The sequence below is a fragment of the Colias philodice genome, chromosome 3, assembly GCF_061535455.1.
Source record: "Colias philodice isolate Cphi_HAF_F1 chromosome 3, ilColPhil1 Martin Lab GWU primary, whole genome shotgun sequence".
Lineage (NCBI taxonomy): Eukaryota > Metazoa > Arthropoda > Insecta > Lepidoptera > Pieridae > Colias > Colias philodice.
In genome coordinates, this window is record NC_143088.1 from 8,014,196 (window position 1) to 8,041,659 (window position 27,464).

A 27,464-nucleotide genomic window follows, 5' to 3' on the forward strand; every position below is an offset into this window, starting at 1 on the left:
TGATGATCAGTCCTTTGAAGGAGTAGAATATTTAGATTTTGATGAATTATATTAATGTACAAAATTTATCTACAAAAAAAAAATATGTAGTTTTCAAATCGCCTTGTTTTTTTTCTACCCGACAGACCCAGATAGAGGGTAATGTGTTTGAGCTGCATGTATGCTTGTTTGTTTGTATGTTTGATTCTATGTGCGCCTCTGCAGTCTAAACACTTGACCGATTTTTATAAAATAACTAATTCCAAATACATTTAAGTAAAATTTGACCTAGGTAGGTCAATTAAAATACTAATGTATTTTTGTCTTAAATTTACACTATTGCTACAATGAAACAATTATAACGGTTTAAATCGCGGTATTTATTTTAGATTATATTATATAGATTTTTATTCTATAGTATCAAGATCGCTTGCGTCGCAGTATCAGTGTTGCTATATGAGCGACGGTGGCGCCCTCATTTATTTTCATCTCTTTTGTGTCGCACTGTATAGTACTTTCATTAGCAGTTTTAATATTTTTGATATCTGTTAGTTACGGAATAATCGCCTGTGCACACTTAATCATTACACCCTGTATAGTAAAAATTACGTATTTACCTAGTTTGGTTTCCTGCACAGTTTGTTGCTTATTTACTATACATATTTCAAAACTGATTTTCTATTTTTCTAGCTGCTGCGTAATGTAATCGATTTTTATCAAAATTTTGTAACTAAAATAATTGGAAATAAATTAAATTATATCAAGTTCTTCGATTCCTAGAGTGCCCGCCACGGCAAAGGTATAATATTGAAGGAAAAGGTCGTACTAATACGTAAGGATTAAGCATTTTGAAAAAAATATGATCTTTATTTAAACTGATTGTATTGAGGCGAGATCTCTATTTTTTTTTAAACTTTATTCCATTTTACGTACGTCAAGTTTGTGGTCAAGTTGATCTGTTGATGTCAAGTCAAGTGTCAAATTGTGTCTGTAATTCTGTGATCAGACATCTGTGTCAGACATCAGTCTCTATAAATTTTATTTACTTTAATATTATTTATTAATTATTGTGCGTGTCTTTGGAATATGAATTAATATTTATTCCCAGTTAGACAACTTAGATATCTGTAAAATGGATAACGATATAGATATAGAAGAACATAATATATTGGAAAATCCAGCGCTGAAAGCAATATTTCCAGATATCACGGCTTTGAAACAAGAATTAGATTATGAAAATGAGGGTAGGTATATTTCTACAGTATTTTCTTCAGCAATAATATGCCTACTTAAAAAATTGAATATGTACCTTATCTGTCTATAATAAAAAATTCTAGATAGTGTAAGACAACTTTATACTTATAAATCCTGTCTCTAATGATTAAAATCAATGTTTTAGAATGTTCCTATTTTTGGTATAGCATATTAGTTCTTACAATTTGAATATGTTTTAGTTTTTTGTTCAAAAATAATGTAATATTTTAATGCTCAATTCTATGATCTTGTTTTAAGAATATTAACCATAAATATTTATGTCTATCTGATTCTACAATAATCAACATCTTTGATATAATTTTCAGTGTTTGAAACATTCCCGAATGATGAAGTTCACAATACAAATGCAGAATCCAATGTTGGTACAAATTCTGAGAACACTTCAGATTCTTGTTTTGGAGAAAAAATTGGAAGTGTTTATAAACAAGAATGTATTTTGAATAGAGATAATTTGTTCGGTAACAGAATAATACTAGGATCAAAACCAAGGAAACGATCTACGGAATATGAAGATTCTAATTTGAAACAAGCTAAAATATCATTACCTGATATTAAAATAATATTAAATGAAAGCAAAAAGTTTTGTAAACATTGCTTAATATTATTTCCAACAGAGCATTGTTTTAATTTGCATTGCAAATTTATTCATTCAACAAAGTTATGTAGATCCAAGTTGAATAAGAAAATGAATGCAATTGATCCTCAAAGTGCAACAAGTAATTTAAAAAAGGAAGACAATACAGTCACAGAAACAATATCAAATGTCTCCTGTTTTCATTGTCCAATAAAATTCCCAGATAAACAAGCACTTATAGAGCATTTGTATGAAGTACTGGAACCCAAAATAAACAGAAAAACAGACAAAAATGCAGACACCAGACATGCACTTAACAAACCTATTTCAAGAATAAGTGAATTAAAAACTAGTCAATCTCAAAATGACGGAAAAAATGTTGAACCTACAAATACATCTAATAAGCAAAAGGAACAATTGTTCTTCCAATGTCATATATGCATGTATTATTTTAAAAATGAAAAATTCTTTATTCAGCACATGTATAATAAACATGGTGGTAATGATTCAACAAATAAAGTTCAATTTACTTCGAAATGTCCATATTGTTCACTGATATGTACTGACATAAAGTCATATAATAAGCACCTATATAATAAACACAATGCTGAAATTAAAGAGAAAATAAGTAGATCAAAAAATAAACCTGAAGAAAAAACCATTTCAATAAAAAACACAGAAGGACAGGCACAAGATGTTATTAAAAAAGTGTCCAAACATACCCTCAAAATAAATGAAAAACTTAAAAGAATGTTTTTTCAATGTCACATTTGTTTTTACTATTTCAGAGATGAAAAATATTTCACTAAACATTTGCTAGATAAACATGGTATTAATAATTCAGTTATAAGAAAAGTTAAGTTTAACCCGAGATGTATGTTGTGTTCTTTACGTTTTTTAAATGTCAAATCATTTAACAAACATTTATTAACTAGACACAGGACAAATTTAACGGGTACAAAAAAACCAAACAATCAGTCAAAGCAAAAGACTTCTTATCTGCAACAGAAAGAACTGCAGAAGACAAGTAATATTAATAAATCGAAGAATGTGTATATGCTAGTACCGAAGTCCACACTATTCAAATGTTGCAAATGTGATATATATTTTATATCACCACAATTAGCCTTAAAACACATAGAACATATGGAAATCTTAATTAATTGGAAATGTAATAAATGCAATTTAATTTTTAAGAGAAATGAGTCAATTCTGCATATGAAACAGCATCAATTTTCTTCAAGTTTTGATGTTCTGGAAATATCTGATGCCATGTTTTCGAAACTATTGTATTGTTGCCCAAAGTGTACAATACATTTTCAGGAAGATACATTTGTTCAACATTATTCTGTTTGTGAAGAACAAACTCCACAGTCGATGCATTGTAGTATTTGTGATATATTAATCGATAGTGGGATTAAATCTTCACATCAAAACAGGCATGCTCAGGGGAATCAGAATGAAAATGATTTTATTATTATTGATCTAGTTGATAATAAAAATAGAGAGAAAATAAATCTAAAAAAGAAAAGAACAGTTGATAGAAAAATAAAAACTTTCAATATAAATGATCAAAATCATCATCTATACTACTGTGATACATGTAAATGTTTTGTGAGTAAATTACATAAAGTGAATGTTCATCGAAATTCCCAATGTACTCAAATAATAAAATTTCCATGCAAGTTCTGTGGACTAATATTAACTGGTAAAGGAATAATGACTCACAGAGCACTGCATTATGAAAATAAAGATTTAAAATTAAAAGATTTTACATTTTACAATTTACACAGTGGAAGAAAAATATGCCCTCCTATACCAAAATTACCACAATGTGAAGCATGTAATATCCATTTTTTGTATATTAATGATGTAAAAACTCATGTTTGTGGGGATGTCCACAGCAAAGTTTGTCCATATTGTGAAATATCAATGTGTGTTGCAGTATATAAAATTCATGTGACTTTTCATGAGTATAACTTGGAAACATTGTCTGACGATAAGAATCATAATTCAGCCCCTAGCACAGTTTGTCTAAAATTATCAGATCCTGATGTAGAAAAATCTGAAGAACAGATTGATCCTGTTAGAAATATTGATGAAGACAAACTTCATGTTGTTTATTATTGTAAAGTATGCTACATTTGTGTGGATTCCTATGATAAAGTAATTGAACACTGTCAACTACACTTAACATCGTCTGAAGAAATGATTAAGACTGAGTCTAACAAAAATTACTCTAGGGAAAGTATAGTGTACAAATTTGATCCATTTTATTATGGATCACAATCTGATAAATGGCTGCAACATGTTTATGGGTCGTTATCAGAAGAAGAAATTAACAAACTATTATTGAATTGTATATACAAGCACGAGAATAGAATAAAATTGGAAATATGCCAACCAGGAAATCCTTTGTACACAGAATACAAATGTGAAACATGTAACTGCTTTATAGATCACTCATTGTTGTATGAGCATATAGGAAATTGTTTAAATAATCCCAAAAAATTTACATGTGATATTTGTAAATTGCCATACATAAAAAAGGAATCATTGGACAATCATTTAATAATTCATAGGCAATTCCATATTCCTAAGAGTTCTTTCAGAATTGTTTCCTTTAATAAAACGGAACATAAAGAAATAAATGAAATTATTAAAACAAATTCTTGCAAGCCATATGTGGTGTATAAATGCAGAAATTGTGAGGGTCTAGTCAATAAAATAGATTTTGCCACACATATATGCAATTTGAATAAACTAAGGAAATGTGATAACTGTGGTTTATTATTGTATGATGTTGATTTTGCGTCACATGTTTTGCGACACAAGGAATTAGAAAGCTTTAATGAGAATAATATGAAAGTTGTTCTACTTGGTTATAGCATACCACAACCTAATAAACATTCCTCATTACTTAGTACTAAGAATTCTTTTATGGGGATTGTTTGTGACTACTCTTTTTACAAGTGCTCAAAATGTGGTATCTGTATACGAGATTTTAGATCAATTTCAAAACATTTTTGTTTGGTTGATTCTGGTAAGGTTAAATGTATAAAATGTGATTTATATTTTGATGAAGGAAAATTAAAGGGCCATTATAAATTGCATTTAAACGATCCAGACTTTGTAAAGGATAATATAATAACAATTGATTTTGATCCTACAGATAGAAAGCAGATCGATAAAAAGGAGACAAAAATAGACAAAGATGCATCTGTAATATTGGACATAAAAAATACTGTAGAAGAAAAGTTGACTAAAATTTTTAAATGTGTCAAATGTAACTGCCATTTTTTAAGTGAAAGTAGTGCTAAAGAACACATAAAAAAACGCCCTGGTAGGTTACTGAGCCAACAATGTACAAAATGTGGATTTGCATTTTCTCCCAATAACTTGTTTAAGCATCTATTGGAGCATCATGGGCAGAAAGGTGTCGTTTATAAGTTTGAAGTTGTTGACGTAATAGGCGATTTCAAAAAACAAAAAATTTACAAATGTTCCAAATGTAGTTTACATTTTACAAATTCAAAGAAAATGTATGATCATTATCTGAAATGTGTCGGGGAGTCTTCTGATGGCGGAAAATGCAAATGTTGTGGTGTAATGTTTCATTTTTCATATTTATTGAACCATGAAAGGATGCATGAAAATAATAGTCATGTTGATTATGAGATTGTTACAACAGAAGATGTTAATTGTTAAATCTTTCTAAGTAGTACAGTTATGGTACTTAATAAAAATTTTATGAACAAAATTTGTTTTCTTTATATAAAGTCTATAGGTAGGTACCTACCTAATTCTTATAAAACCTCTGCAAATGTATTTATACATAATAATTAATATGATAGGTACCAAAACCAAATATACAAGTGTCCCAAAAAGTATGGATATATGGGAGGTAGAGGACCGACTAGAGTGCTATCCGAATCACCCCCTTGTATGTTATGCGATTTTTCGTATTTTCGGAGTTATAACGTTTTTTTTTCACTTTTTCACCAATCGCCGAGTACGATGAGATTTTTATTTATAGTGACGTGAATTATTGCGAAAAATGCTTGATTTTTTTTTGTGTGCTGAAAGTACTCTTTGGCTGAAAGATACCTAGGCCAATTCAGTATGGTAACATTTATTATCGTTAGATTTAAATTTAATGCCAAGAAAGATATAATAACCCAGTATGTTCACAACATCAAAGCCCGTAAAAAAATAAAATCACATACCTACAAAAAAAATAAAAAAATTTGTTTGGCTTTTAAAAACTTACTCTATCTATCAGGTAGCTAATCTGAAAATTTCATTTTATTATTCATAAGAAGTTCGAAAAATTGAAATCTAAATCTGATAAGTGCAAAATTTTACTTTACATGATGATTAATAAAAACAAAGTAAAATTAGTATGTAAAGTAGATATCTATTTCATTTGGAGATTTTTATAATGTATGTATGTGTCGTGGCCATATCGTAGATTTGCTCATTTCATGATATGATCGATCATTTCATGAAATGGTCGCATTTCATGAAATGCTCGAATGTCTATTGGCCACATCATGATGTGGTTTGGGCAGATCAATGATAAGAAATCGTTTCTCGATATGGCCAACTAAACGCGCGGTTTTTTCATGAAATGATCAAAATTATTTGATCATATCGTAAAATAGTTACATTAATTATTGGTAGAGGCGCTGCAAGCGCTGTGTTTATGTGAAAAGATGGCGGCCGCTGGCAAAAATTTAATTATTCGCAATTTAAAACTTCATAGTTCGTTTTATTACAATATAAAGAAAGTCATAGCAAATAATTTACGACGAAGAGGTTCGAGTACTATGGAAAATGCGGATATCTTATATTGAGGAAAAAATGCGTCTAAAATCCTTTACATAAATATATTTATATATCCTATGTTATTATAATTGTTCCTTTTTTTTAAAAAGCGATTCGCTTCTGGCACTCGCCGGCCGCTACCGCGGCACGCTCGCTTTGCTCGCTCGGCTCGTGCGTTCTTTATTAAAGTCTAACCTAACCTAACCTAAATGTTTTCTATTGCAAAAACCATTCGCTTCTGGCATTCGCCGGCCACTGCCGTGGCACTAACTTATATGACAATAAACAAGTTCTAAAAATATTCAGAATTTTTTAATGTTTTATGGACTTTATAATATATTTTATACGATCTGGCCAAATGTGGATGACCATATCGTGAAACGTTGACGATTTAACGCTGATCAAACCATGTTGGCCATTTCATGAAATGCGACCATTTCGTGAAATGGCCACTCATATCATGAAATGATCAAATCTACGATATGACCACGACATATGTACCTATATTTTTTTACGAAAACGAACACTGGCTATCTACTTATCCAGTCAAATAACATAAAATTCCTGGTAATTGGTATAGTCAATGAAGAGTCAATGATGTGTACATTAAAAGGATAGACAGGTTGTAGGTGTACCTACACCAAACATATTATTGTTAATTATTAAAATGGCAACGGCCGTTTCCCTATAAGCCGTGCTCTTTCACTCTCTCACGTATAAAAGTAAAACCTTGCGTGTACAGTGTACACATTTGTTTATTTCATGTTATTTGAGCCAAGCATGTGAAGCCACGCACCATGCGGTATGGACCTCACTTATGCGCCGGACTTAGCCGTCCTATAGATGAGGTAGGATGACGCATAGACCAGCATCGGCACCGGTGCAGTGGAAAAACGAAGTCCCCGCGCCGCCCGGTACCGGGTGGGTGCCACCACTGCCACCTGCCGGGCCATCTAGTGGAAAAACGCCTATAGAGTATTATTTAAGTGTATTATCAGTTCCCACAGCAACGGGAACTATGGCGTATTCATTTTATCATTTTATTTGTTGTTCACGATAAGAGCTATATTTCGTTCAAGAAATATTGCATTATAAGTTATGACTGAACACAAAGATAAAATAAAGTGCCTTGTTACTGTTCTTCATTACTGCCAAGATTACTGCCGAGGATTTGTGATAGAAAACCACAGTAGAAAAGAAAAGCTTATGTTTTAATTCAACATTATGCTATGCGTGAATTGGGATGGTAAATATTGGGTAGATTCAAGAAGCTTATATCTTATAGGTACACTGGAGATTTCGGTATGAACATTTGACGTGTAACAAGAAAATTGTTGTGTTTTATCACTTTCACACCTAACTTGGTATTGCCACTGTTAATACGAAGTTTTCCCAAGGCTACTATGTATGCTGTAATATTCTGTGCAAAAGGTTAGTTTTTGTACATGAGTTTGTTGATAAATTGCCAACAACGTCATTCAGAAGCATTGTTGGATGAGACAATTATTATTTATGCTAAATAAAATAAGTATCTGAACCAATTATTAAAAAGCGATACTCCCTGATTATGGGTAGTTACCATAATAAAATTGTAGCAACTCTCACTTTGACAATATGGCATAAGTGTCAAAAAAATTGCGTCGCTTCGAATATTTAAGTTAATATTGTTGCGTATTTAATAAATATTTTCCGAATATAAATAATGTATTGCATTGTGAAAAATTGCAGAAGTTTTTGGACACCAAATTCTGGCATAAAATTTCACAGGCAAGTGTATATTTACGCTATTTACAATATTCCTAAATACTCATGCATTTACCTGTTTAGAATCATTTTCATGGCAAAAATCGTCAATTTTATCATCATTTTAGTAATCAATCATGCTAAATATCTTCTATCTATCTTCTTTTCCTAATAATTTCATCATTTTTCAATAAACCAATTTAACAAGTAAGGTAACCATGATGACGAGTTTTTACGGATAGCGAAGAGAAAATATTGTAATAGTTAACAAAATTATGATGAACATTTAGAACACCATTTCAAAGATTTTTATACTAGTAATGAAACAACGCACGACATCGATATTGCACTCACATGTGGTTTTATGTTTGTTCTTCTTTAACATAGAAATTAATAGTTCTTTTAACTTACCAAATTTTTTTTGTTTTACTTATTTCAGCTTTCCAAAAATGAAATAAAAAGAAATAAATGGCTGTCCATAGTGCCTATCAAGGGTAAAATTTATCAACATGCCAGCATTTTTGCATTTTAAGCCTGAGGATTACGGTCCAGAAAAAAAATACCTTTTGAAAAGTGCTATACCTTTTTATTTACCACATTCTTGTTACTGCGTCTCAACTGTGGATAAAGTAATTTTAATTATATTATAATTAACCACCATGAAACCATTAGTAACCGTAAGTACAGCTCCTGAAAGACATACGAATTTCTGAGAACTGTAATATCGTTAGGCGCTGACTCCACGAGCGAGAGAATCGCGACGATTCCGCCCTTATATCGTCTGATAATCTCCACGAACGAGCGATAATTCCGCCGCGTATCGTCGCGACTCGTAACGGTATCGCCACGTTTCCTTGAAGAGAACTACGAGAAGACGCTGAAATGACGCTGCGTTTGACAGCGCGCCCGCTGCTAGTCGCGGCGGGCTAGCGACGATGTAATGACGTTTCGCACGCTCATTGCCACTCGTCGCATCGCGTCGATAATATCGCCGTGTGGAGATGGTTCCGTAGAGAGTGTATAGAAATACGTGGCACGACGATAATATCGCCGCGATTCTCTCGCTCGTGGAGTCAGCGCCTTTTACCACACATCAACACTAGCGATGCAACTCTCCCTTTGGAATATTGAAAAGTTTTAGACTGAAGCTTGAGTAACCAAAACGATGTTTTAATGTATGTAGCACTCATTTTAATTAAAAAATCGTAGTATGAGATCAAAAGTTATCAAGCGTTATTTAAAACTATCATTCTCTACCAATTAAAATGGTATGTACCTATAAAGATGATAATTATTCATGTAAGTTGACCAGTAATATTATAATATAAATACTGTTAAAAATATATTATGTCGTTATTATTTATAGACCATGATTTTTAGTTTTTTTTTATTTCGAAAAATCCTGAATATACAAACCAGTGTGGTCACCCACAGAAAGAGACAAAAAACAACACTGACGTCATTCAAGGTTATATTTTCTTGTGACAAGTTAATGGTCATAGTGCAATCTCGGGTAGATTGGACAGTGGCATTTTGGTTGAAACTTGACAATTGACAGTGTGCTTGTCAGAAACTGCTGACAATTGACATTTCACAGTATCAGTTATAATCAATTTTGTCTGCGGCTTAGTTTTTTAGTTTGGAATTTAATTAATTTGAACAGAACAAAATAATAAAACATGTATTATTTTCATACAAACAAACATTTATAACGTTAAAAATAAGTCAAAATGTGTTGTTTTATATCATACTTCACACATAAATTAAACTTTACTTTAAAGACTACAGAGTTGTAAATTATGAACATCTAGTGAGATCGTATAATTATAAGTGAAATCATTTGTAACTAATAATGCTTGTTCACGAGAGAATTTTTCAATGGCTTGGTCACCTGAAGCTATCCCGGGTCATAATAATGGTTTCTGTGATACTATTTCTAGTACCACTCTTTACACACTATTATTTATCTAAGGTAAAGTTAAAATATGGAGTTAATATAAACAGTCTTTCAAAGAAAGTCTGGTTTTATAATATAATAGAATTTTAAAGCAAGAACTTGTTTACAATTTTTTAAGGGAATAGAAGACAATAATTACACTAGAATTTTTGAACTGATTGATTTCCATAAATCCAATTTCATAGTTAATTTTCATTTTCAGTATGAGTCGTCCTCTTCACTGGGGTTGAATGCAATGCAGCACACATTGGATGCACTGGGCGATATCTCAACAATTAACGCAGATGATCTCAAAATTAGAATTAAAGAAATGCTTCGAATCAAGGTAATTCAAACTGAAACAATTGAAACATATAACTGGGATTAATTTTTTCGTTTCAAACTGGAAATATTATTTTTGCAAAACTTTTTTTTTGTTAACGCAAAGCCTGTCATTGCTTAGGTAGTACTTTATAATGTTAGTGTGGTGAAATCCTCTTAAGAAATTAAATTCATTCATTCATTTATTCATCATAGTTAATCTTTTTACCAAAAAGTATCCAATAGCTTCAAAAAATTGATTTTTTAATTGTACTCATTATATTTTAAAAATCTAAAACTATATTAAATTATAATTGTATTTGTGTGTATTTGTCATCATAATGTTCATTTTAATGCACATATTAACAATTAAACAGTTTATTTTACTTATACAAACAAACTTATATCACAGTTAACCCATTGAGCCCCGAACGGCCAGTCCACGACCGATCAGTCCACGACACAATAGATTTTCTATTGTGTCTGTGATTCTGGGGCCTGAGTTATTAATAAATATGCATAATATGGGAACTACCTACAAAACATACAAAATTATTTACTTACAGTAGGCAGTATTTGCAGCGCTGTCATTAGATATATAGTCAGTAGAGATATTTATATATGTAATGAATAAATTGTTATTAACTTCGCAATGGCTGTGGCATATTACGTTAAGATTATGCTGTAAAGACGATTTAATGATTTACAAAGTAAGTATCCTATGGCTTGTGTTGTAAATTATTATTTTATCAAAACAAGCTTTTTGTATTCTTACTGTGTTTAAATTTGTGTTGTATTTTTCAATTTCCCATTGTAATATTATCACCTTTTTTTACAAGTTAGAGAGGATTTATGCTTATAAGATTGAAAAAAAAAACTAAGTTATTTTTTTAACCATTTAGGCATCAGTCTCTACTGAATTACGTGAATTAGAAGAAAAGCGTGGACGTTTACAAAAAGAAGCAGCAGCTGCCAGTGCTAAGGCTGATAACGTGAAAGCAGAATACGCGCGCGCTTCCGCAGAGTTGCAACGGTTGCGAGTATCCGCCGACCAAGCACGACTCGCACAACTTGAAGCAATCCGTAGAGATTCTCCAGAATTAGCTCCACCTAACCAAATCCTTCCATCGCAACCTCCGCCTATCTTATCTCCGTTACACCCCTCTTCTGAAGTACACTGTCGTATGCACTCGTGTCTTGATCACTCACGGTGTTCCTTAACATCTGGATTTCCGATTTACTTCTATGATCCCGATGTTCATTCACCTCTCGCTGGAGCGGAGGTAGATGGCTTTCTTAAAACTACATTGCGGCAAACTTTAAGCTATAACACACACGTGACACATAATCCGAACGAAGCCTGTCTCTATCTTGTTCTGATTGGAGAAGCATTTTCCACTACCAAAGGCCCATCGTAAGTTAGTCTATATTTAAGCAATATCATGTGTTTACCATAATATTAGAAGATAATATGTAATAAGCTTTACTATTCCAGCTCAACACCAGAAACATATCAACTAATGTTGAATGAAACAGCAGTTAAAAGCCTTCCATATTGGGGCGGCGACGGCAGAAATCACGTTCTGTTAAACTTAGCTCGACGAGAACTTTCAGTAGGTTCCGGTGATGCATTTCAAGGTGCTTCGACAGGTCGTGCCATGATAGCTCAATCTACTTTTACCCTGCAGCAGTTTAGACCGGGTTTCGATATCGTTACTGCTCCAGCATTGGGACCGCCCGGTGGGGATGTTTGGGCAGAATGTGCACCGATTGCACCTGCAAGAAGAAAATATCTACTTAGGTAAATGTTCAGTGGTGTTTTAGTTTTTTACTTGATGTATGTTATAAGTATCTATTCATAATACTGATTTAGTTTTCAGGGTTCGAAGTCGCCTGTGACAGATTTGAATAAAGAAGACGATAAACAGTTGATAGAATCATTGCAAAAGACTGCAAAAAATGCACCCGCCTCGGATGTATTCTATTTGCAATTTGAATGCGATCCTTCAGTGGATCGACGAGCGATTCGGTCCATCGGAGATTGGGCGCTCTGTGGTACGGATCGATCCAGACGTGCAATACTGCGTGATTCAACTTTTGTTTTAATTCTAGCACCTGCGGATCAGAACTATGCTTCTACAGCTCTTTTGCAAGCGAGACTGTATGAAGCATTACGTTCTGGTGCTATACCCGTCATACTTGGTGGAGATAGAATTCGTTTGCCATACGACGAAGTTCTCGATTGGCGCCGAGCTACTCTAGCTTTGCCAAAAGCGCGTGTCACAGAATTACATTTCCTGCTACGAGCTTTGTCGGACGCTGACTTGCTGGCGTTTAGAAGGCAAGGCAGGGTTCTTTGGGAAAGATATTTGAGCTCGTTACAAGCGAGCATTGACACCTTACTGGCTGTAATACGAACGAGATTGAATATTCCTGCTCGACCGGCAGCTCCCACGTTAGGGACACCTGCCTTTAATGAGTCTTATTATCCATTGAAGGTGGAACCACCAGCGGTCGATTCAGAACCGGAAGAGACTCTCGGACCCTTGGAAGCTCCATATCCTAGTCCAGCGTATCGGCGTAATTATTCGTTGTTATTGTTACACGGCTATGAGATGTGGAATGACTGGGGAGAACCGTTCGCGATATATCCGCAATTACCTTGGGATCCACCGGTAACATCAGAGGCTCGGTTTATGGGGTCAGCGGCGGGCTTTAGACCCATTGGAGCGGGAGCTGGGGGCTCTGGGAAGGAGTTTAGTGAAGCTCTAGGCGGGGACAGAGCAAGAGAACAGTTTACAATAGTTATATTGACGTATGAACGAGAGGCAGTACTGGCTGCGGCGCTCGCGCGGTTGCGTGGTTTGCCGTATTTGAATAAGGTAAATTGCTTACTATCTTACCACAAAAAAACTTTAGACAGGGTTTAATTTTAAGCGCGGGTTCTCCTTAATCTGGTTTTGTCGTATTTCACATAGCCAACTATTAAAGTAACAGATCCCTGGTTTAAAGTGAGTGCTTAAATCGTTTTTTGGTAAGACCATTATATTTTTTTTATTTATTTATTTATTTATTTATTTTATTTAAACAATTAGATGACAGGGATCCATTAATGTTAGTACGTGACTTAAAAGCTAATGTTAGTAGGTAAATATTAAAGTACTATCATCAGTTGACGGGGCACCCTATGCGTAAACCTGTCGCTTTGAATGGACAAGTTTACGCACAAAGTGTCCCATGAAAGATGACATATATCTCTCCGAAATTACCATCAAGAGACTGTTGCGACTGCGCCGCACTCTATCAAATGTAGACGCTGTTTTTTTGCGTATTATCGCCCAGAAATCGTCAGTATGCGCATTAGCGAACATTCCAGACGCACTGCAGTAGCGAGGCAGTCCCAACAGCATTCTAAACGCATTATTGTACATGACACGTAAGGCGCGATCTATCAGTATAGTCAAACCATAGACTACCCGTGTAGAAATTCCTATTGAGCAGCTTTAACAATTCAATGTTATAAAAGAGTATTACATTTAAAACCTATATTGAAAGAGTTCAGACAGCCTACAGTAGAGCGCACGAATGATCTTAAAATATGTCTCGTTGCTATCATTGACGTCCTATAAACAATAAGACTAACAATCGCCTGTTATCAAAAAATGTCCAAGAAGCGTTGATCAAAACATTCATTGAAATGAACACCTTACATAGTACCATTATGTTCAAAATATCGCTCTTGAGAAAAGTCTGCCTAATACACGCGTAGGCAGAGTTTCGCTTCGGACCAACTTTGAGCATGATTGTAAGTGTAGTTGTTTATTGTACATTAATAATTTGAGCGTCATTGTGTTTTGAGTTTTTCATTAATGAATTGTAACTTGTAAGTATAGATAACTTTTTGAGATTGAGGGTTACGTCACCAGGTGGTGGTAGTATGGAACGGGGTATCGGGTCCACCGGCCAGCCAATCGTGGCCTGAGTCTGGTGCTCCAGTTGCAGTGATACGAACACAACGCAATTCGCTTAACAACCGCTTTCTACCATACCATCTTATCGAGACTGAGGCGGTGCTGTGCGTTGATGATGACGCGCACTTGCGGCATGATGAAATCGTCTTCGCTTTCAGGTGAGAATGGCATATTATGGTATATAAATGCATGTGTCTGTTAGTCTACGTCAAAGGTCTGAAAATATTGGATTTTTTTAGTTTTTTTGTCGATTTGTCGCAAATCTAAAACAATTCGACTCCATGGGACAGTCAGATAACATATTGCCATTATTTTATTATATTATAATGATTAATTCGTATCCTGTTTAATATAATTGGTCGATATACACGCTTAAAATGTTAGCATGTTCAACAGTTATACTTGTCTCATAGTGTGATCATAAATCATTCCAAAAGAAAATAATGCCTGCATAATTTAATACTTGAATACATAAACATAATGTGCATTCTAATTATTAAGATAAATGTTTTATGGATTCTATAAAAAAATTTATTCAATTACTAAGGATGACAATAAACTTTAACAGTAAAGAAAAAATAACAAACACAACATATAATTGAGTTCTAAAATTTCCAGGGTATGGCGTGAGCATCGGGACAGAATCGTGGGTTTCCCCGGCAGATATCATGCGTGGGACCTTAACTTTAACAATGGATTCCTCTACAATTCAAATTACAGGTAACTTCGAGTTGGCTACCAAATATATAATAGTTTTAAAACTATATTATCAAATTGTCAACTACGTCGTTAATTTTACATTTTAATGCACAATTCTTCAATGAAAGTCATTTTTAGTAGTTATTGTGAATTTGTACTGTATCATCGCTAAAATATTATAATAATTTTTAATTCCTAATTGGGAAGTTTACCGACTATGACAACAACAGCTTTACGCCTCAAATAGACTCTACTGCTTTAGATGTTCTATCATTTTATAGTCTGCATTTAACAAGTAATTAACATAATCAAGTAATGAGATAAATAGCAAAACAGATTGTTTAATCGTAATAAAACGTGTAAAATAGTATGACGTCATACCGCTCGCGCTTACTTGGCGGCAATATTAATAATTAATTTATGATAATATATCGTTAGGCTATGTCATGCTGATGATTAACGGCCACGTTTAGATCCCTTCTCTTATTATAAATCCGGAAGTAGCTTTGTATGCAAATGTGTTACTTCAAAGTATAATATACCATCGAACTATTTTGACAAAATTTGTTAGCTAGAAAAATTAAACCTAAATGTTATGGGGAAGAGCAGGCTGATGCCACAGATGCACAGTTAGTAAAATGTAGATATTTTAACGTTTCACTTTCAATAATGTTATTTTCAAAAATGTTTATTATGATGAATTAAGGAACGATATTATAATATTTTATAAAAAGGTGCACATAGTTTACCAACACAACATTCGGTCTTCAAACAGGACACATGCACCTAGGATTTTAGATGTTTTAAAGTAAGATGATTCAACTATCGCGAGCGATAAAGAGACAACTGGAATAAAATGTGGTCATTTAGCTACACTTTGATGTGCCACTTCCGAAACGCTAATAACCTATCCACCTTCTACTTCTAATATCATTGCGACGCATCATCAACATGGATATTTGAATTTGATATATTATTAGTTTTATAGCATTCAAATCTATATCTATACTAATATTATAAAGCTGAAGAGTTTGTTTGTTTGTTTGAACGCGCTAATCAGGAACTACTGGTCCGATTTGAAAAATTCTTTCGGTGTTAGATAGCCCATTTATCGAGGAAGGCTATTATATGCTATATATCATCACGCTAAGACCAACAGGAGCGGAGCAATGCGGGCATAACCGCGGGGCACAGCTTAAACAACATGAATATGTGACGCAATGTCGTCGCTTTACTTTTTATTGATATTCATAGAAACTTCCCTCAATTTGTTGTTACTTTTTTATTCTATTTTTTTTTTCAAAAAACAAATATCTTCGATCCAGTTGCGAGCTAAGCATGGTGCTAACAGGCGCGGCGTTCGTGCACCGCTACTACCTGTGGGCGTACTGGCGCGTGCTGCCCGCCGCCGTAAGGGACTATGTCGACGAGTACATGAACTGCGAGGATATCGCCATGAACTTTTTAGTTGCTCATATTACTAGGAAACCGCCGGTTAAGGTGAACATTTTTATTTTTAAAATGTTAACTAGCTTCTCGCCTCGATAGTAACTTTTTCTAGTTAAATTTGAACAGTTTTTATTCAAAACCAAGTGAGTTCTAGCGTTTTTAAGTTATATGTGATGTAACTAACAATCTCGATGTGACGATACAAATTCCCCTGTTATTGGCTATCAATGGGCAATTATATTATTATTTTTCGTGATAACATTATTTACTAACGGTCTTACTAATAAAATTTTACCCATTCGCTATGCAATGGATTAGTTATTGCAATAACCTGTCTTATTTTTATGATTGACGTTTCATGTGAGCAAGAGCAGGACACAGCTGTGGTAGAAAATGGTAGAAATTTATCCATTGTTTAACTTTTTATTAGTAAGGCCGTAATAATAAAAAAAGGTGGTATGAATTTATGAAAATGAAGTCTTATAAAAATAATAACTAAAGAGGGTAGAAGTCCTAAACGTCAAATTCAAATCAAATTAACAAAATAGTAGACATTCTCAAGACTCAGAGAAACTATATATATAAATGAAATTATTTGCTCCATAGGTGACGTCACGTTGGACGTTCCGTTGCCCGGGCTGCCCCGCGACGCTGTCGGCCGACGAGACACACTTCCACGAGAGACACAAATGTATACAGTTCTTTTCACAGGTAATATTGGATATTTAACAATTTGGAATGTTTCATTATTGATAAAATTACTTGTTTAGTTAGTGTTTAGTTAGTTAAAGATTAGTGTTATCTGTATGAACTATGTTTTGATATTAGTTCTTAGTGTCTGTTAAGGACACTTTATTCTGGAGGTAGTAATAACTGCTAATGTTCAATTTTTACTTTTTTTACTACAGTAACTCAAAAGGTTTATTCGTTTTCAGTCTTAAGTTTTAAGAAGTTTGTGTATGATGGAACTTATGAATCTATTTATATTTTTTTTCACAGGTGATGGGTTACACGCCGCTCCTGTCGACGCAGTACCGCGCCGACTCGGTTCTGTTCAAAACACGAATACCTCACGATAAACAAAAGTGCTTCAAGTTTATATAGAAATTATTTATAAGTAAAATAATTGTAGAAATATAAGCATAGAAAAGCTGAATTTGACGACTTTGTCGGAAAGGAGAAAATTTAAATTTTCTTGTGTTTTATCAGTATGTGAATGTATTATTAAAATTGTAAAAAAATATGTTTCATAACATTATCTGATTTTTTACTAGTCTCTATAAAAAAATATAAGGCATAACACATTGTTATTGTTCGGAATTTTTTTACAAAAAATGTGTTCAAAGCCTCCTATTTAAACGTTATCGTTATCAAAAATCTAAAGTATCATTATTTTATGTTTTGATTGTTGTAAACAAAAATTTGGAATCGTAATGTCCAAAGTCCTTACATAAATAATTATTAATTACAATCTTAAAATGTCAATTGTCAAGACAATGAAGCTCATCTTGATTCTCAACGGTATCTAAATATTTCGTAGCAGAAAGATAATCGTTTTAGGTTTTATTTATTCTAATCACGAATTATAATTTTCGCCCACAATCAAAAAGACCTTATCAGGTCATTCGTCATTAACATTTTTTTGGTCGCAATGGTTTGAAATTTTGTATTCTTTACATAACGTCATAAATCATAATGCAATATTGCACTTAAGTCATAAAAGCCTTATAGAAATAAGGCTTAATTTTGATTTAAGACTTCATACAAAGATAAAAATCTTCTTTAAAAGAAAATATTAAATCCTATCTTATATATTTTGATATTTCATTATAAAAGTTACGCCATATTCGACCAAAGTACTATGCTTACTTTTATTTTTAAGATGATTTTTGTCATAAAGTTGTAATTACTAGTCTAATTTTGTATTCGTATTATTTTAACTGTTGTAAATATTGTGTACAATGAAAAAGTAAATTATATAATCAATACTGTGTTATGTGTTCTATATTATAATATACGCTATATATATACTAGGGATGTAACGATACATGATTTTGCCGATACGATACAGATACCGATATTTGTAGTAATGTATCGGCGATACCGATACCGATACCGATATCGATGGCTTTGTAGAAAAATAAATGTGAATTATGCATAAAAAGTTACTGGCAACATTTAACAGAGACTCAACTGCTCTTATCATGAAATCGTATTCTTTTAAATAAAAATGCCAAATCAAAAAACAACAAAACCATTTATTTTAGTATTATTATTTTACAAAGTCAGTTAAACTTTAAGTAATACACATACAATCAGTACCTAATAAAAGTTTACTATTGGTAGAGTTTTTTCAGAAAACAAAGTGCGCACGCGCGGGCGGCCTCCCGCATCGTTCATTGGGCGCGGTTTTTTGAATTGTTTGATATCGGTATCGGTTGTTTTATTATCGGCGATACCGATATATCGGTATCGGTATCGTTACATCCCTAATATATACCTTGTAATAAAACTCTTGAATGCATTATACATATAAATCAGAAAGAATAAAAAGAATAGATATTAAAAATTATTGTGTGCTTTTGTTTATATTCAGATATTTGTTTTTATAGGTCAAGACTGATAGTCATCATGTATAAATTGTTAAAAGTATCATATTACTTATAGTAGAGCCATTTTAATAGGCAACATTTGACAGTTCAACAAAATTCAACAACGTAACCTAGTAACGACGACATAGAATAACATGATATTTCGTTTTGTTAGAACTGCACATTTGCTTAACTTTTTTCAATTACGATTACATATTTATTAGACATGGGGCGGGTAGTGGTTTTGCCGGGTACCCGTCAGGCGGGTACCCGGCACATTTTTGCCGGGTACCCGGCCGGGTACCCGGCAGCGCTTATAGGTCGTCGCAGATGACGCAGGGCCTTCTCAAAACAAAAGGTCTAGACCTGAAACAAACGACGTGGCTTCCGAGGCTCATGATTTATCTTGGTCTTGTTTCGAAGAAGCTGCTGATAACGAAGCGGCAACCAGCAGAGCTCAACCAAAAAATTCTGCAGCTTCTGAATTGGATCATTACTTTAGCACGGCTAGGGCTGCAAGAAATACCGATCCGTACAAATGGTGGGGATTTAACAGAGGGCATTACCCCATATTAAGTAAGGTGTCGGCAAAGTATCTCTCCACACCAGCAAGCTCCATATACAGTGAGCGGCTATTTTCAGAAGCAGGGCTAGTTTACGAAAAAAAAAAAGAAGCCGCTTAAATGCTGCTCGCGCAGAAAAGTTAACTTTTCTGCATCATAATCTGCCAATACTAAAATATGAATATTAAAAATTGTGTCCCAATAAATGATTATAAAACTTACAATTTTTTTTCTGCTCCTGTAAAATTACCCGGCCCCATTACCCGGTATCCGGCCGGATCCTCAAAAAAGTGCCGGATCCGCCGGGTACCGGATCCATGCCGGGTACCCGCCCCATGTCTAATATTTATAATAATAATGACCGATGCAACTAATTTTAGGATTTGATTTTACTGATAAACCATTCTAAACATAATAAACATTTTCTTATTTAAAGAACTGACGTCGCTACAATTTTGTGTCAATAAACCTTTTTTCTTTTTAAATACCAGAGACGTTACTCTAAAAATCGAAATCTGACACCTAGAATCGAATGCATTGATTACTTGGGAATAAAAATCATCATAAATTATTGATATGTGTTTCAAGTTCGATTGACAAATGTTTAAAGTCCGTATCGATTAATTCGCTTTAATCGATGTTTTTAAGCAGGTTACCACCCTATGAAGATAAAATTGATAGACGTCAAATGTTGCCTATTAAATTGGCTCAACTATAATATAAGTTTAGTATGTAAAAATGTATTTTTTCTTTTTTTTATATTATGTATTATGAAACGAAATAAATATCATTATGTTCTTAAATCAAATTGCTTATGTTTTATTTTTACGTGATAACCCAAAACGTGCCAAAACCTTTATAACAAATATGTATTAAAAAGTAAACTATAAAGACTGAATGCTATTATCATCATAATAAGACGTATAGGAGCCGAGCAATGCGGGTGCCTCGGTGCACAGCTTGTATGAAATAAAACACAAAATATTTAAAAAATATTTATTTATTATCAAGATAAACACGAATAATGAACACAACTGCAAATCGCTTACAAGTTACAATATAGCATAAAAATTGTAAAACAGCGGTGAAATGAAGAAGAAATAGAATAACATATTCGATTTTATTATATGTTTCTGTTTTCTTAATATTGTATTTCACACCAAATATTGAAAACTCAAACACTCTCCCAAGCGGCACACAAATGAGTACATAAATAAGTAACGACTATGATTTCCTTAATTATTAGATAATTAAATAGTATAAAATCTTACATTTAATAAACTGGAAGATGTTCTTAAATAGTTAAAGTGCACGAGAAAAAATTTTTCGCCTCTACAATTCTAAATTTAGTGGAGAAAATTTTTCAAAAAGTTTTTTATTCAGAAAATTTATTTGGGTAATATTTTTGTACCAAAAATATACCAAAACTATAGCGTTATAAAATATAATTATCGTTGTCGGTGGCAGTATTATATTTAATGAGATTTATTCAGATTTTTTTGTATATTTGAGCAAAATTATGGGAAAAAGTGATCTTTTTTTTCGGAAATAAATCTCTGTATTTTTTTTTATTTTTTGATTACACATGGTTTCGATCGTAGAAATGTTTGTATGTTCTGTATTTGCGCGTGTCACTGGGCACCGAGACGGGCTCAAGCGGCCACAGTCTGCGCGCGCGCACTCACGCCATGTCTTCGCCTTTACCGTCCAGTCTCTTCAGCTGAAATACATATTATTATTTATTAAAAATTGCATTTTTTATAGAGATGATAGTGAATGAAATTATTTTTTTTTGGCAAAGGAATTAATGATAAATTTGCTCATACGTAATATGATGATGATAATACATGTTTTAAAATTCAATGTTCTTCTCTATTTTCTGTTACATTCATCATCATCATTTACGTGATTGATTTCCAAATAAAAAATAGGTATTGATAAATATGATTTTTTTTTATTTCATGAGTATGTTTGCTTACGGTCTGTTCAACAGTCCACGCTGTAGTCGCAAGGCGTCCAGTGCGCTTGTAAATGAGTTAGATAGCATTAGTCATTGTAGCAATGAGTTAGAAAAAATGAGTTTTTCACCTTTAAATAGTGAGTTTTAGCTATTAGTGTGCAAATAAGTATGATGTTTCAGCTAGAGCATGCAATAGTAGCCAGTCAGTATTGAACTGTGTGCAATACTTACAACTACAATAATGCTGTGCTGTGACTTGTTAGTGTGAGTTTGGTACTCACAAAGTATCGAGTAATGTGTACTAGTGGAGTGAGTACTAAATACTGAGTGTACTTGAATGTGTACTCTGTAGTTTGGAAGGAATAGAAGTGTTAGAGCTGGTATAACTGTGTAGAGTTAAGTGTAGTTAGCGTGTGCAAGTAGATTTGTGACTACCCAGCAGTGAGGAATGAAAAATGAACAACGAGTGTCGAGAAGTGAGCACATAGTCTAAAGTCTATATATAAAAATGAATCGCAAAATGTGTTGGTAAACGCATAACTCGAGAACGGCTGAACCGATTTCGATAATTCTTTTTTTATTATATTCCTTGAAGTACGAGGATGGTTCTTATTTAGAGAAAACGTAAACATGTACCACGGGCGAAGCCGGGGCGGACCGCTAGTAATGAATATATTTTGTTTGTTCTCTATTAGCGTGTTAATAAAAAATAGTATTGTAATGAGCATGAAGCGTGTGCTAGTGTATGAATGTATGTATGTTTGTATATCCTCACCTCCTTCTCATCAGCAGCAACTGGTCTGTAGCGTGGTGCTGGCTCATGGGGGGGCGCAGAGAAGCCGTGCGCGTATAGAAGAGCCGCAGCCACTCCACCGGCTACGGGACCCGCCCAGTATACCTGGTATACGAGATTTGTTAGAGATTATAAATATATGTTGTTTAAACATGGCGAGGTAGATATTCTTTGCAGTAGGTACACCTGGGTCCTGGAGCTGTGTCTTATCGAGTTTATAGGCCTTTCTTTACGGAACATCTAGACTAGTGATATATAAAGTTTATGGACACTTCTTCTTCACTTCCCACTTCAGACAAGTCATAAGTGACTATAATTTGAAGTAAGTTTGTGATAAATTAATGTAAGTAAGGGCGATAGACAGTGTCCAGCGAAAGGAAACGGTATAAAAACTACTGCAGGGTACATTTACCCCGCTAGTTTACAGGAAAATTTATGTTTTTTAGCACACCGTAATATGGATATCAACATATTTCTTTGAAGTGAGTGAGTGAAAAAAACAGTACAGTCTACTATAATAACTACATAATATGCTTTGAACATTAATAAACCACACCTTTTATTACTATCATACAATATTTGCAGAAATTATCCTACTGTCGTCATAGTAAGCAACTAATTTTAGCTCTTGTTTTTGGGTAACTTGTATGTGCAAGTCATGTACAGACGACAGGATAACTTCAAATCCAAATTAAGGATACTATTAAGCTAAATCTAGCTAGCTCTATTACGTAATAAACCTACTACATATAAAGATTGTTTTGCGGTTCGTAGAAGGAAAGGAAAATCGTTTATTATTGTAACCATATGAAATCCATTAAATACCATAAGGTTAATTACTTAATTATCTATTATATTAATAAAACAAGATTCATATTTGAATTTAATCAACCCAGCCTCACCCTTCCCCCTCCTTCCGGATAAAAAATAGCTTATGTAGAGATAGCTTATGACTTATATGTAACTTAAAATAATCTTCATTTACTTCTATTGACTGATTTTTCGAAGTCGATACAGTAGTTACGAGCTTTATTTACACATAAACAAACAAATAAAAGACTTTCCTTTTCATAATTTTAGTCATTGAATATTTTCAGTGTAAAGAAACTTTTTCTCAAGCCAAGTATGTTACGCTTCAACCCACATAATAGGCGTAGCTATATAGAATAATGAATATAATGACATAAGTGCCTATAAATGGAGCTTACGCGTATTATTATAGAGTGGTTCTCTACAACCTTAATATGTAGATGATATCACAGGTATAGTAAAAAGTTGTATTATAAAAAAGTTACTCAAAAATATTTAAATTGTTAGGCTTGCGTTAATTTTAATAGGAACTGCGTAAAGATAATCTAAAGTAAGCTAAAAAAACATATACGGTAATGGATAAAACCTTTATAAATAGGATCTTTACGACTTTATAAATAAAATGACATTTTTAGTTATCAAAAGTTATCCTAACCGCGATCATTCTCATGTTTTAAATAAAAACGAGATTTTAACAAATTCTTTTACAGCAATCTAGAACTTGAATCTAAGATCAACATCCGAGACGGAACAAGGTCTTAAACAATAATATTTAACACACTAAAGAATCGTGAAAAAACATCAAGAATAACAAGAATTAATACATAAACAAAATAAAATATGTTAAATTCGCTTTGATATGATGCCAAATCTACCAGCACATCTACATTTATGAGCATTGTATGTAAATATAAGAGTAACGGGTTAAATACAGTGTTAAATCCATACTAATATTATAAATGCGAAAGTAGCTCTGTCTGTCTGTCTGTCTGTTAATCAATCACGCCTAAACTACTGAACCAATTTTCATGAAATTTTGTATGGAGATATTTTGATACCCGAGAAAGGACATAGGTTACTTTTTATACCAGGAAAATGATGCAATCCCGGAAATCCCACGGGAATGGAAACTACGCGGGTTTTTCTTTGACTGCGCGGGCGAAGCCGCGGGCGAAAACCTAGTATAAAATATATCTACGTTACTAGAATTATGATTATGCATTGGAGCAGTACCTAATATCAAGACGTACATAAGCGTGACTTTACTTATATTTACGGTATGATAATATATAATTATATATTCTACCAGCTACCTATTTACTTCTAAGAAATACAAAGATTAGTGTTATATTTTAGTTATTCACTAATTGGAATGAGGAAGTTAGCGAATCATGAAAGTTGATTAGGTACACCAAGGCCATAAAAGGACCACGGTGGAAATAATAATTAGCAAAGATTATTCAAATACCGTTAAATAATAAATTAATCATGCGCTTTCGGTAGGGTTGCCAACCGTACTATAATATATAGTATTGTACTATATTTCGGGTCTGCGTACTATATACTGTTGAAAACATATATAGTACGCAAAAATAGGTACTATATTTTCAACACCGACAAATGTAACAAACAAATCCTTCATTAAAAAAAAATAAGAACGCGCCTATTCATTGTTAAGATGGCTAAGTCATATAACCTATTGCGCATATACATATACCTACCAGTGGCGAGAAGAAAGAAACAGAAGTAGTGTATCATTGATAAAAAATGAGCTTTTGATTTATATTAATCTAAAAATTGAATGTGACAATTTAAAACAAAGTTGCTTTCACTGTCCCTATGTCCCTATGTATTATGTATGCTTAAATCTTTAAAACTACGCAACGGATTTTGATGCGGTTTTTTTTAAATAGATAGAGTGATTCAAGAGGAGGGTTTTAGTATATATTTATTATGTTTTAGGCAAAGCGAAGCCGCGGGCGGAAAGCTAGTTTATTTTAAACAAAAAGCTGTTACACAGTGCAAGAAGTGCAAAAATTATAGTATTTATAAAAATAATAATAGTTAAAAAAAACTAAAAAACACGCTTTTAGGTCGGTTTTCTATAAAAAGCGTATTTTTTATTTTTTTTAGCTATTATTTATTTTATCAAATTAGTGTATTGTCATCGGTCCTCAATAAATCTACAAAGTTTGAACGAAATCTGGCCGTTTAAAGTGGGTCAAAATCGCGCCCAAAGAAGTCGGTTACAAACATACAGGTGAAGCTAATATAAAGCGTGTAATAAAATATATTTGTCTATTTTTTTTGTATTTCCCATTAAATACTATATTTTTTTTAAATGTACTATATTTTTTACACCTTATTTTGGAAAATACTATATTTTGATGATGAAATGTTGGCAACCCTAGCTTTCGGAACGCGTATGTACTGTCAATCAGCGTTCCCAACCGTACGATAATTATCGTACAAACACGATAATTTGGTGCCTACGTACGATGTACGATAGCATGTTATTATCGTACGCTGATTTTACGATAATTTCTATCAGGCAAAATTCGAGAATTTATATTATTTCACCATTTCACCCATACAAATATATGAAATTTTGACGTGTTTCATATCGAACTTTCATGGGAACAGTGAAATTTTGTCAGATTGAATTTTAAACTTGGCGCGTTTATTGAACATAAAGTGGAAATGGAATCGGTTCAGGTGGAATCTGTAGTCTGTACCACGAGGTACCACGCGTAAAACCAAAGAGTATAATGAATTAAGGCACGTAAAACGTTTGAGTTTCAGTGTCCCGTTGATTTGACAGCGGTAGTTAAACAAAGATTAACTATAGAGAACTTGCATACTTATCAATATTACAATTTATATGATTTATTTATTTATAATTGACTTTATTCTAAAAAGTACGATAATTTTGAACCAAAAACGCCTAATGTACGATAATTTTACGCCCCTGGTACGATAATCAGCTCACTTCAGGTTGCTAACACTGCTGTCAATTGGTGTTTTGTATAACGATTACATTGTTGTGCTGAAATCATTTTTAATGTAAATTGTATGGTTGTAAAGTTTACGTGCTGAATCTACACCGCGAGAAGTATTATCATATAAGAAATGGAATTTACAACTTAAAATATAACGGCTTTTAAGTAATTGGGTTATAAATTAATTTAGGTATTATCACATACTAAAAATATCGAAAAGATAACCCCTTTAATTTTTAGTTGAATGGGACTGGCAAAACCAGTTTTGCACCATAATTCGGACCGATGAACAACATAAAGCCCCTATAGGTACCTAATATGAATCTATTGAAATCATTCAGACCGGTTCAGAAGTTGTTTGTAAACAATCTCAGCAATCTTATCCTAATGTCAAGTGTAGAGGTTGCTGGAAATCCTTAATCAAAACGAACTAAATCTAAGGCATCTCTGCTAAAAAAGTCACAAAAAAACACAAGAAACATAAACATGCATAATCTTATTACTTACCTACTACACTACTACTACTACTACTACTTAATTACCTACCAACGCCAAATCGAAGGAGCAGGGTTCATATATAGCTAATGTAGTGCAGAAAAGTCACAACATAAAACACAATAAACTTAAAATAAACAAATACATATAACAAAATCTCTTACCCAATGATCAGCCCATTCATTAGCAACGAGTGCAGAACCGAATGACCTTGCGGGGTTCATAGCGGATCCCGTATAGTCCACAGCTAGAAGGTGTCCCAATGTCACTGTGAGGCCGATAGCGAGGGGCGCCGTGGCCTTGCTGTCGGGCTTGTTGGGGTCGCACACCTGGGGACCAGCTGAGCTTTAGCCAACAATAGTATATTCCCCAGAAATACGGGAAGTATTGTTCCGTCCTTTTTTTCTACTCCCTCAATGGATATGGTGTTAGTGTGAAACACTCTTAATGTAACAATATTACTTATATTTAAGGGTATA

General features: G+C 33.3%; 3 protein-coding genes across 4 annotated transcripts in view; 2 read left to right on the plus strand and 1 right to left on the minus strand.

Moving 5' to 3' along the window:
* The first annotated feature begins 924 nt into the window (after positions 1-924).
* On the plus strand, positions 925-5,565 carry LOC149489804 (uncharacterized). 2 transcript variants are annotated; one of them, XM_089714565.1, is made up of 3 exons: positions 925-1,223; positions 1,560-4,871; positions 5,001-5,565. In XM_089714565.1, the coding sequence occupies exons 1-3, from the start codon at positions 1,112-1,114 to the stop codon at positions 5,534-5,536; spliced, it is 3,960 nt and encodes a 1,319-aa protein (XP_089570691.1). In that variant the 5' UTR covers positions 925-1,111; the 3' UTR covers positions 5,537-5,565. The 2 variants fall into 2 exon arrangements, with proteins under 2 accessions (XP_089570691.1, XP_089570690.1); XM_089714564.1 differs by having other exon boundaries at positions 926-1,223; positions 1,560-5,565.
* Positions 5,566-9,981: 4,416 nt separating this feature from the next.
* Positions 9,982-18,223, plus strand: botv (exostosin like glycosyltransferase 3). The gene is made up of 10 exons (XM_089714566.1): positions 9,982-10,370; positions 10,558-10,680; positions 11,558-12,069; positions 12,151-12,456; positions 12,529-13,537; positions 14,582-14,784; positions 15,245-15,346; positions 16,651-16,825; positions 17,381-17,485; positions 17,774-18,223. The coding sequence occupies exons 1-10, from the start codon at positions 10,251-10,253 to the stop codon at positions 17,876-17,878; spliced, it is 2,760 nt and encodes a 919-aa protein (XP_089570692.1). The 5' UTR covers positions 9,982-10,250; the 3' UTR covers positions 17,879-18,223.
* A 2,687-nt stretch (positions 18,224-20,910) lies between these two features.
* Positions 20,911-27,464, minus strand: part of Prip (aquaporin prip) — a 29,013-nt gene continuing 22,459 nt past the window's right edge. Inside the window, exons 5-7 of the mRNA XM_089714567.1 lie at positions 27,150-27,314; positions 22,664-22,786; positions 20,911-21,648 (exon numbers count right to left, since the gene is read on the minus strand). Of these exons, the coding sequence (XP_089570693.1) occupies positions 21,610-21,648; positions 22,664-22,786; positions 27,150-27,314 (327 nt within the window). The 3' untranslated portion in view covers positions 20,911-21,609. The remainder of the gene's footprint in view (positions 21,649-22,663; positions 22,787-27,149; positions 27,315-27,464) is intronic.

Coding starts and splice junctions, on each gene's coding strand:
- LOC149489804 (XM_089714564.1), top strand. CDS start 1,112: ATGGATAACGATATAGATATAGAAGAACATAATATATTGGAAAATCCA. Junction 1,224..1,559: donor ATTAGATTATGAAAATGAGG/GTAGGTATATTT, acceptor TATAATTTTCAG/TGTTTGAAACATTCCCGAAT.
- botv (XM_089714566.1), top strand. CDS start 10,251: ATGCTTGTTCACGAGAGAATTTTTCAATGGCTTGGTCACCTGAAGCTA. Junction 10,371..10,557: donor CACACTATTATTTATCTAAG/GTAAAGTTAAAA, acceptor TTTCATTTTCAG/TATGAGTCGTCCTCTTCACT. Junction 12,457..12,528: donor AGAAGAAAATATCTACTTAG/GTAAATGTTCAG, acceptor ATACTGATTTAG/TTTTCAGGGTTCGAAGTCGC.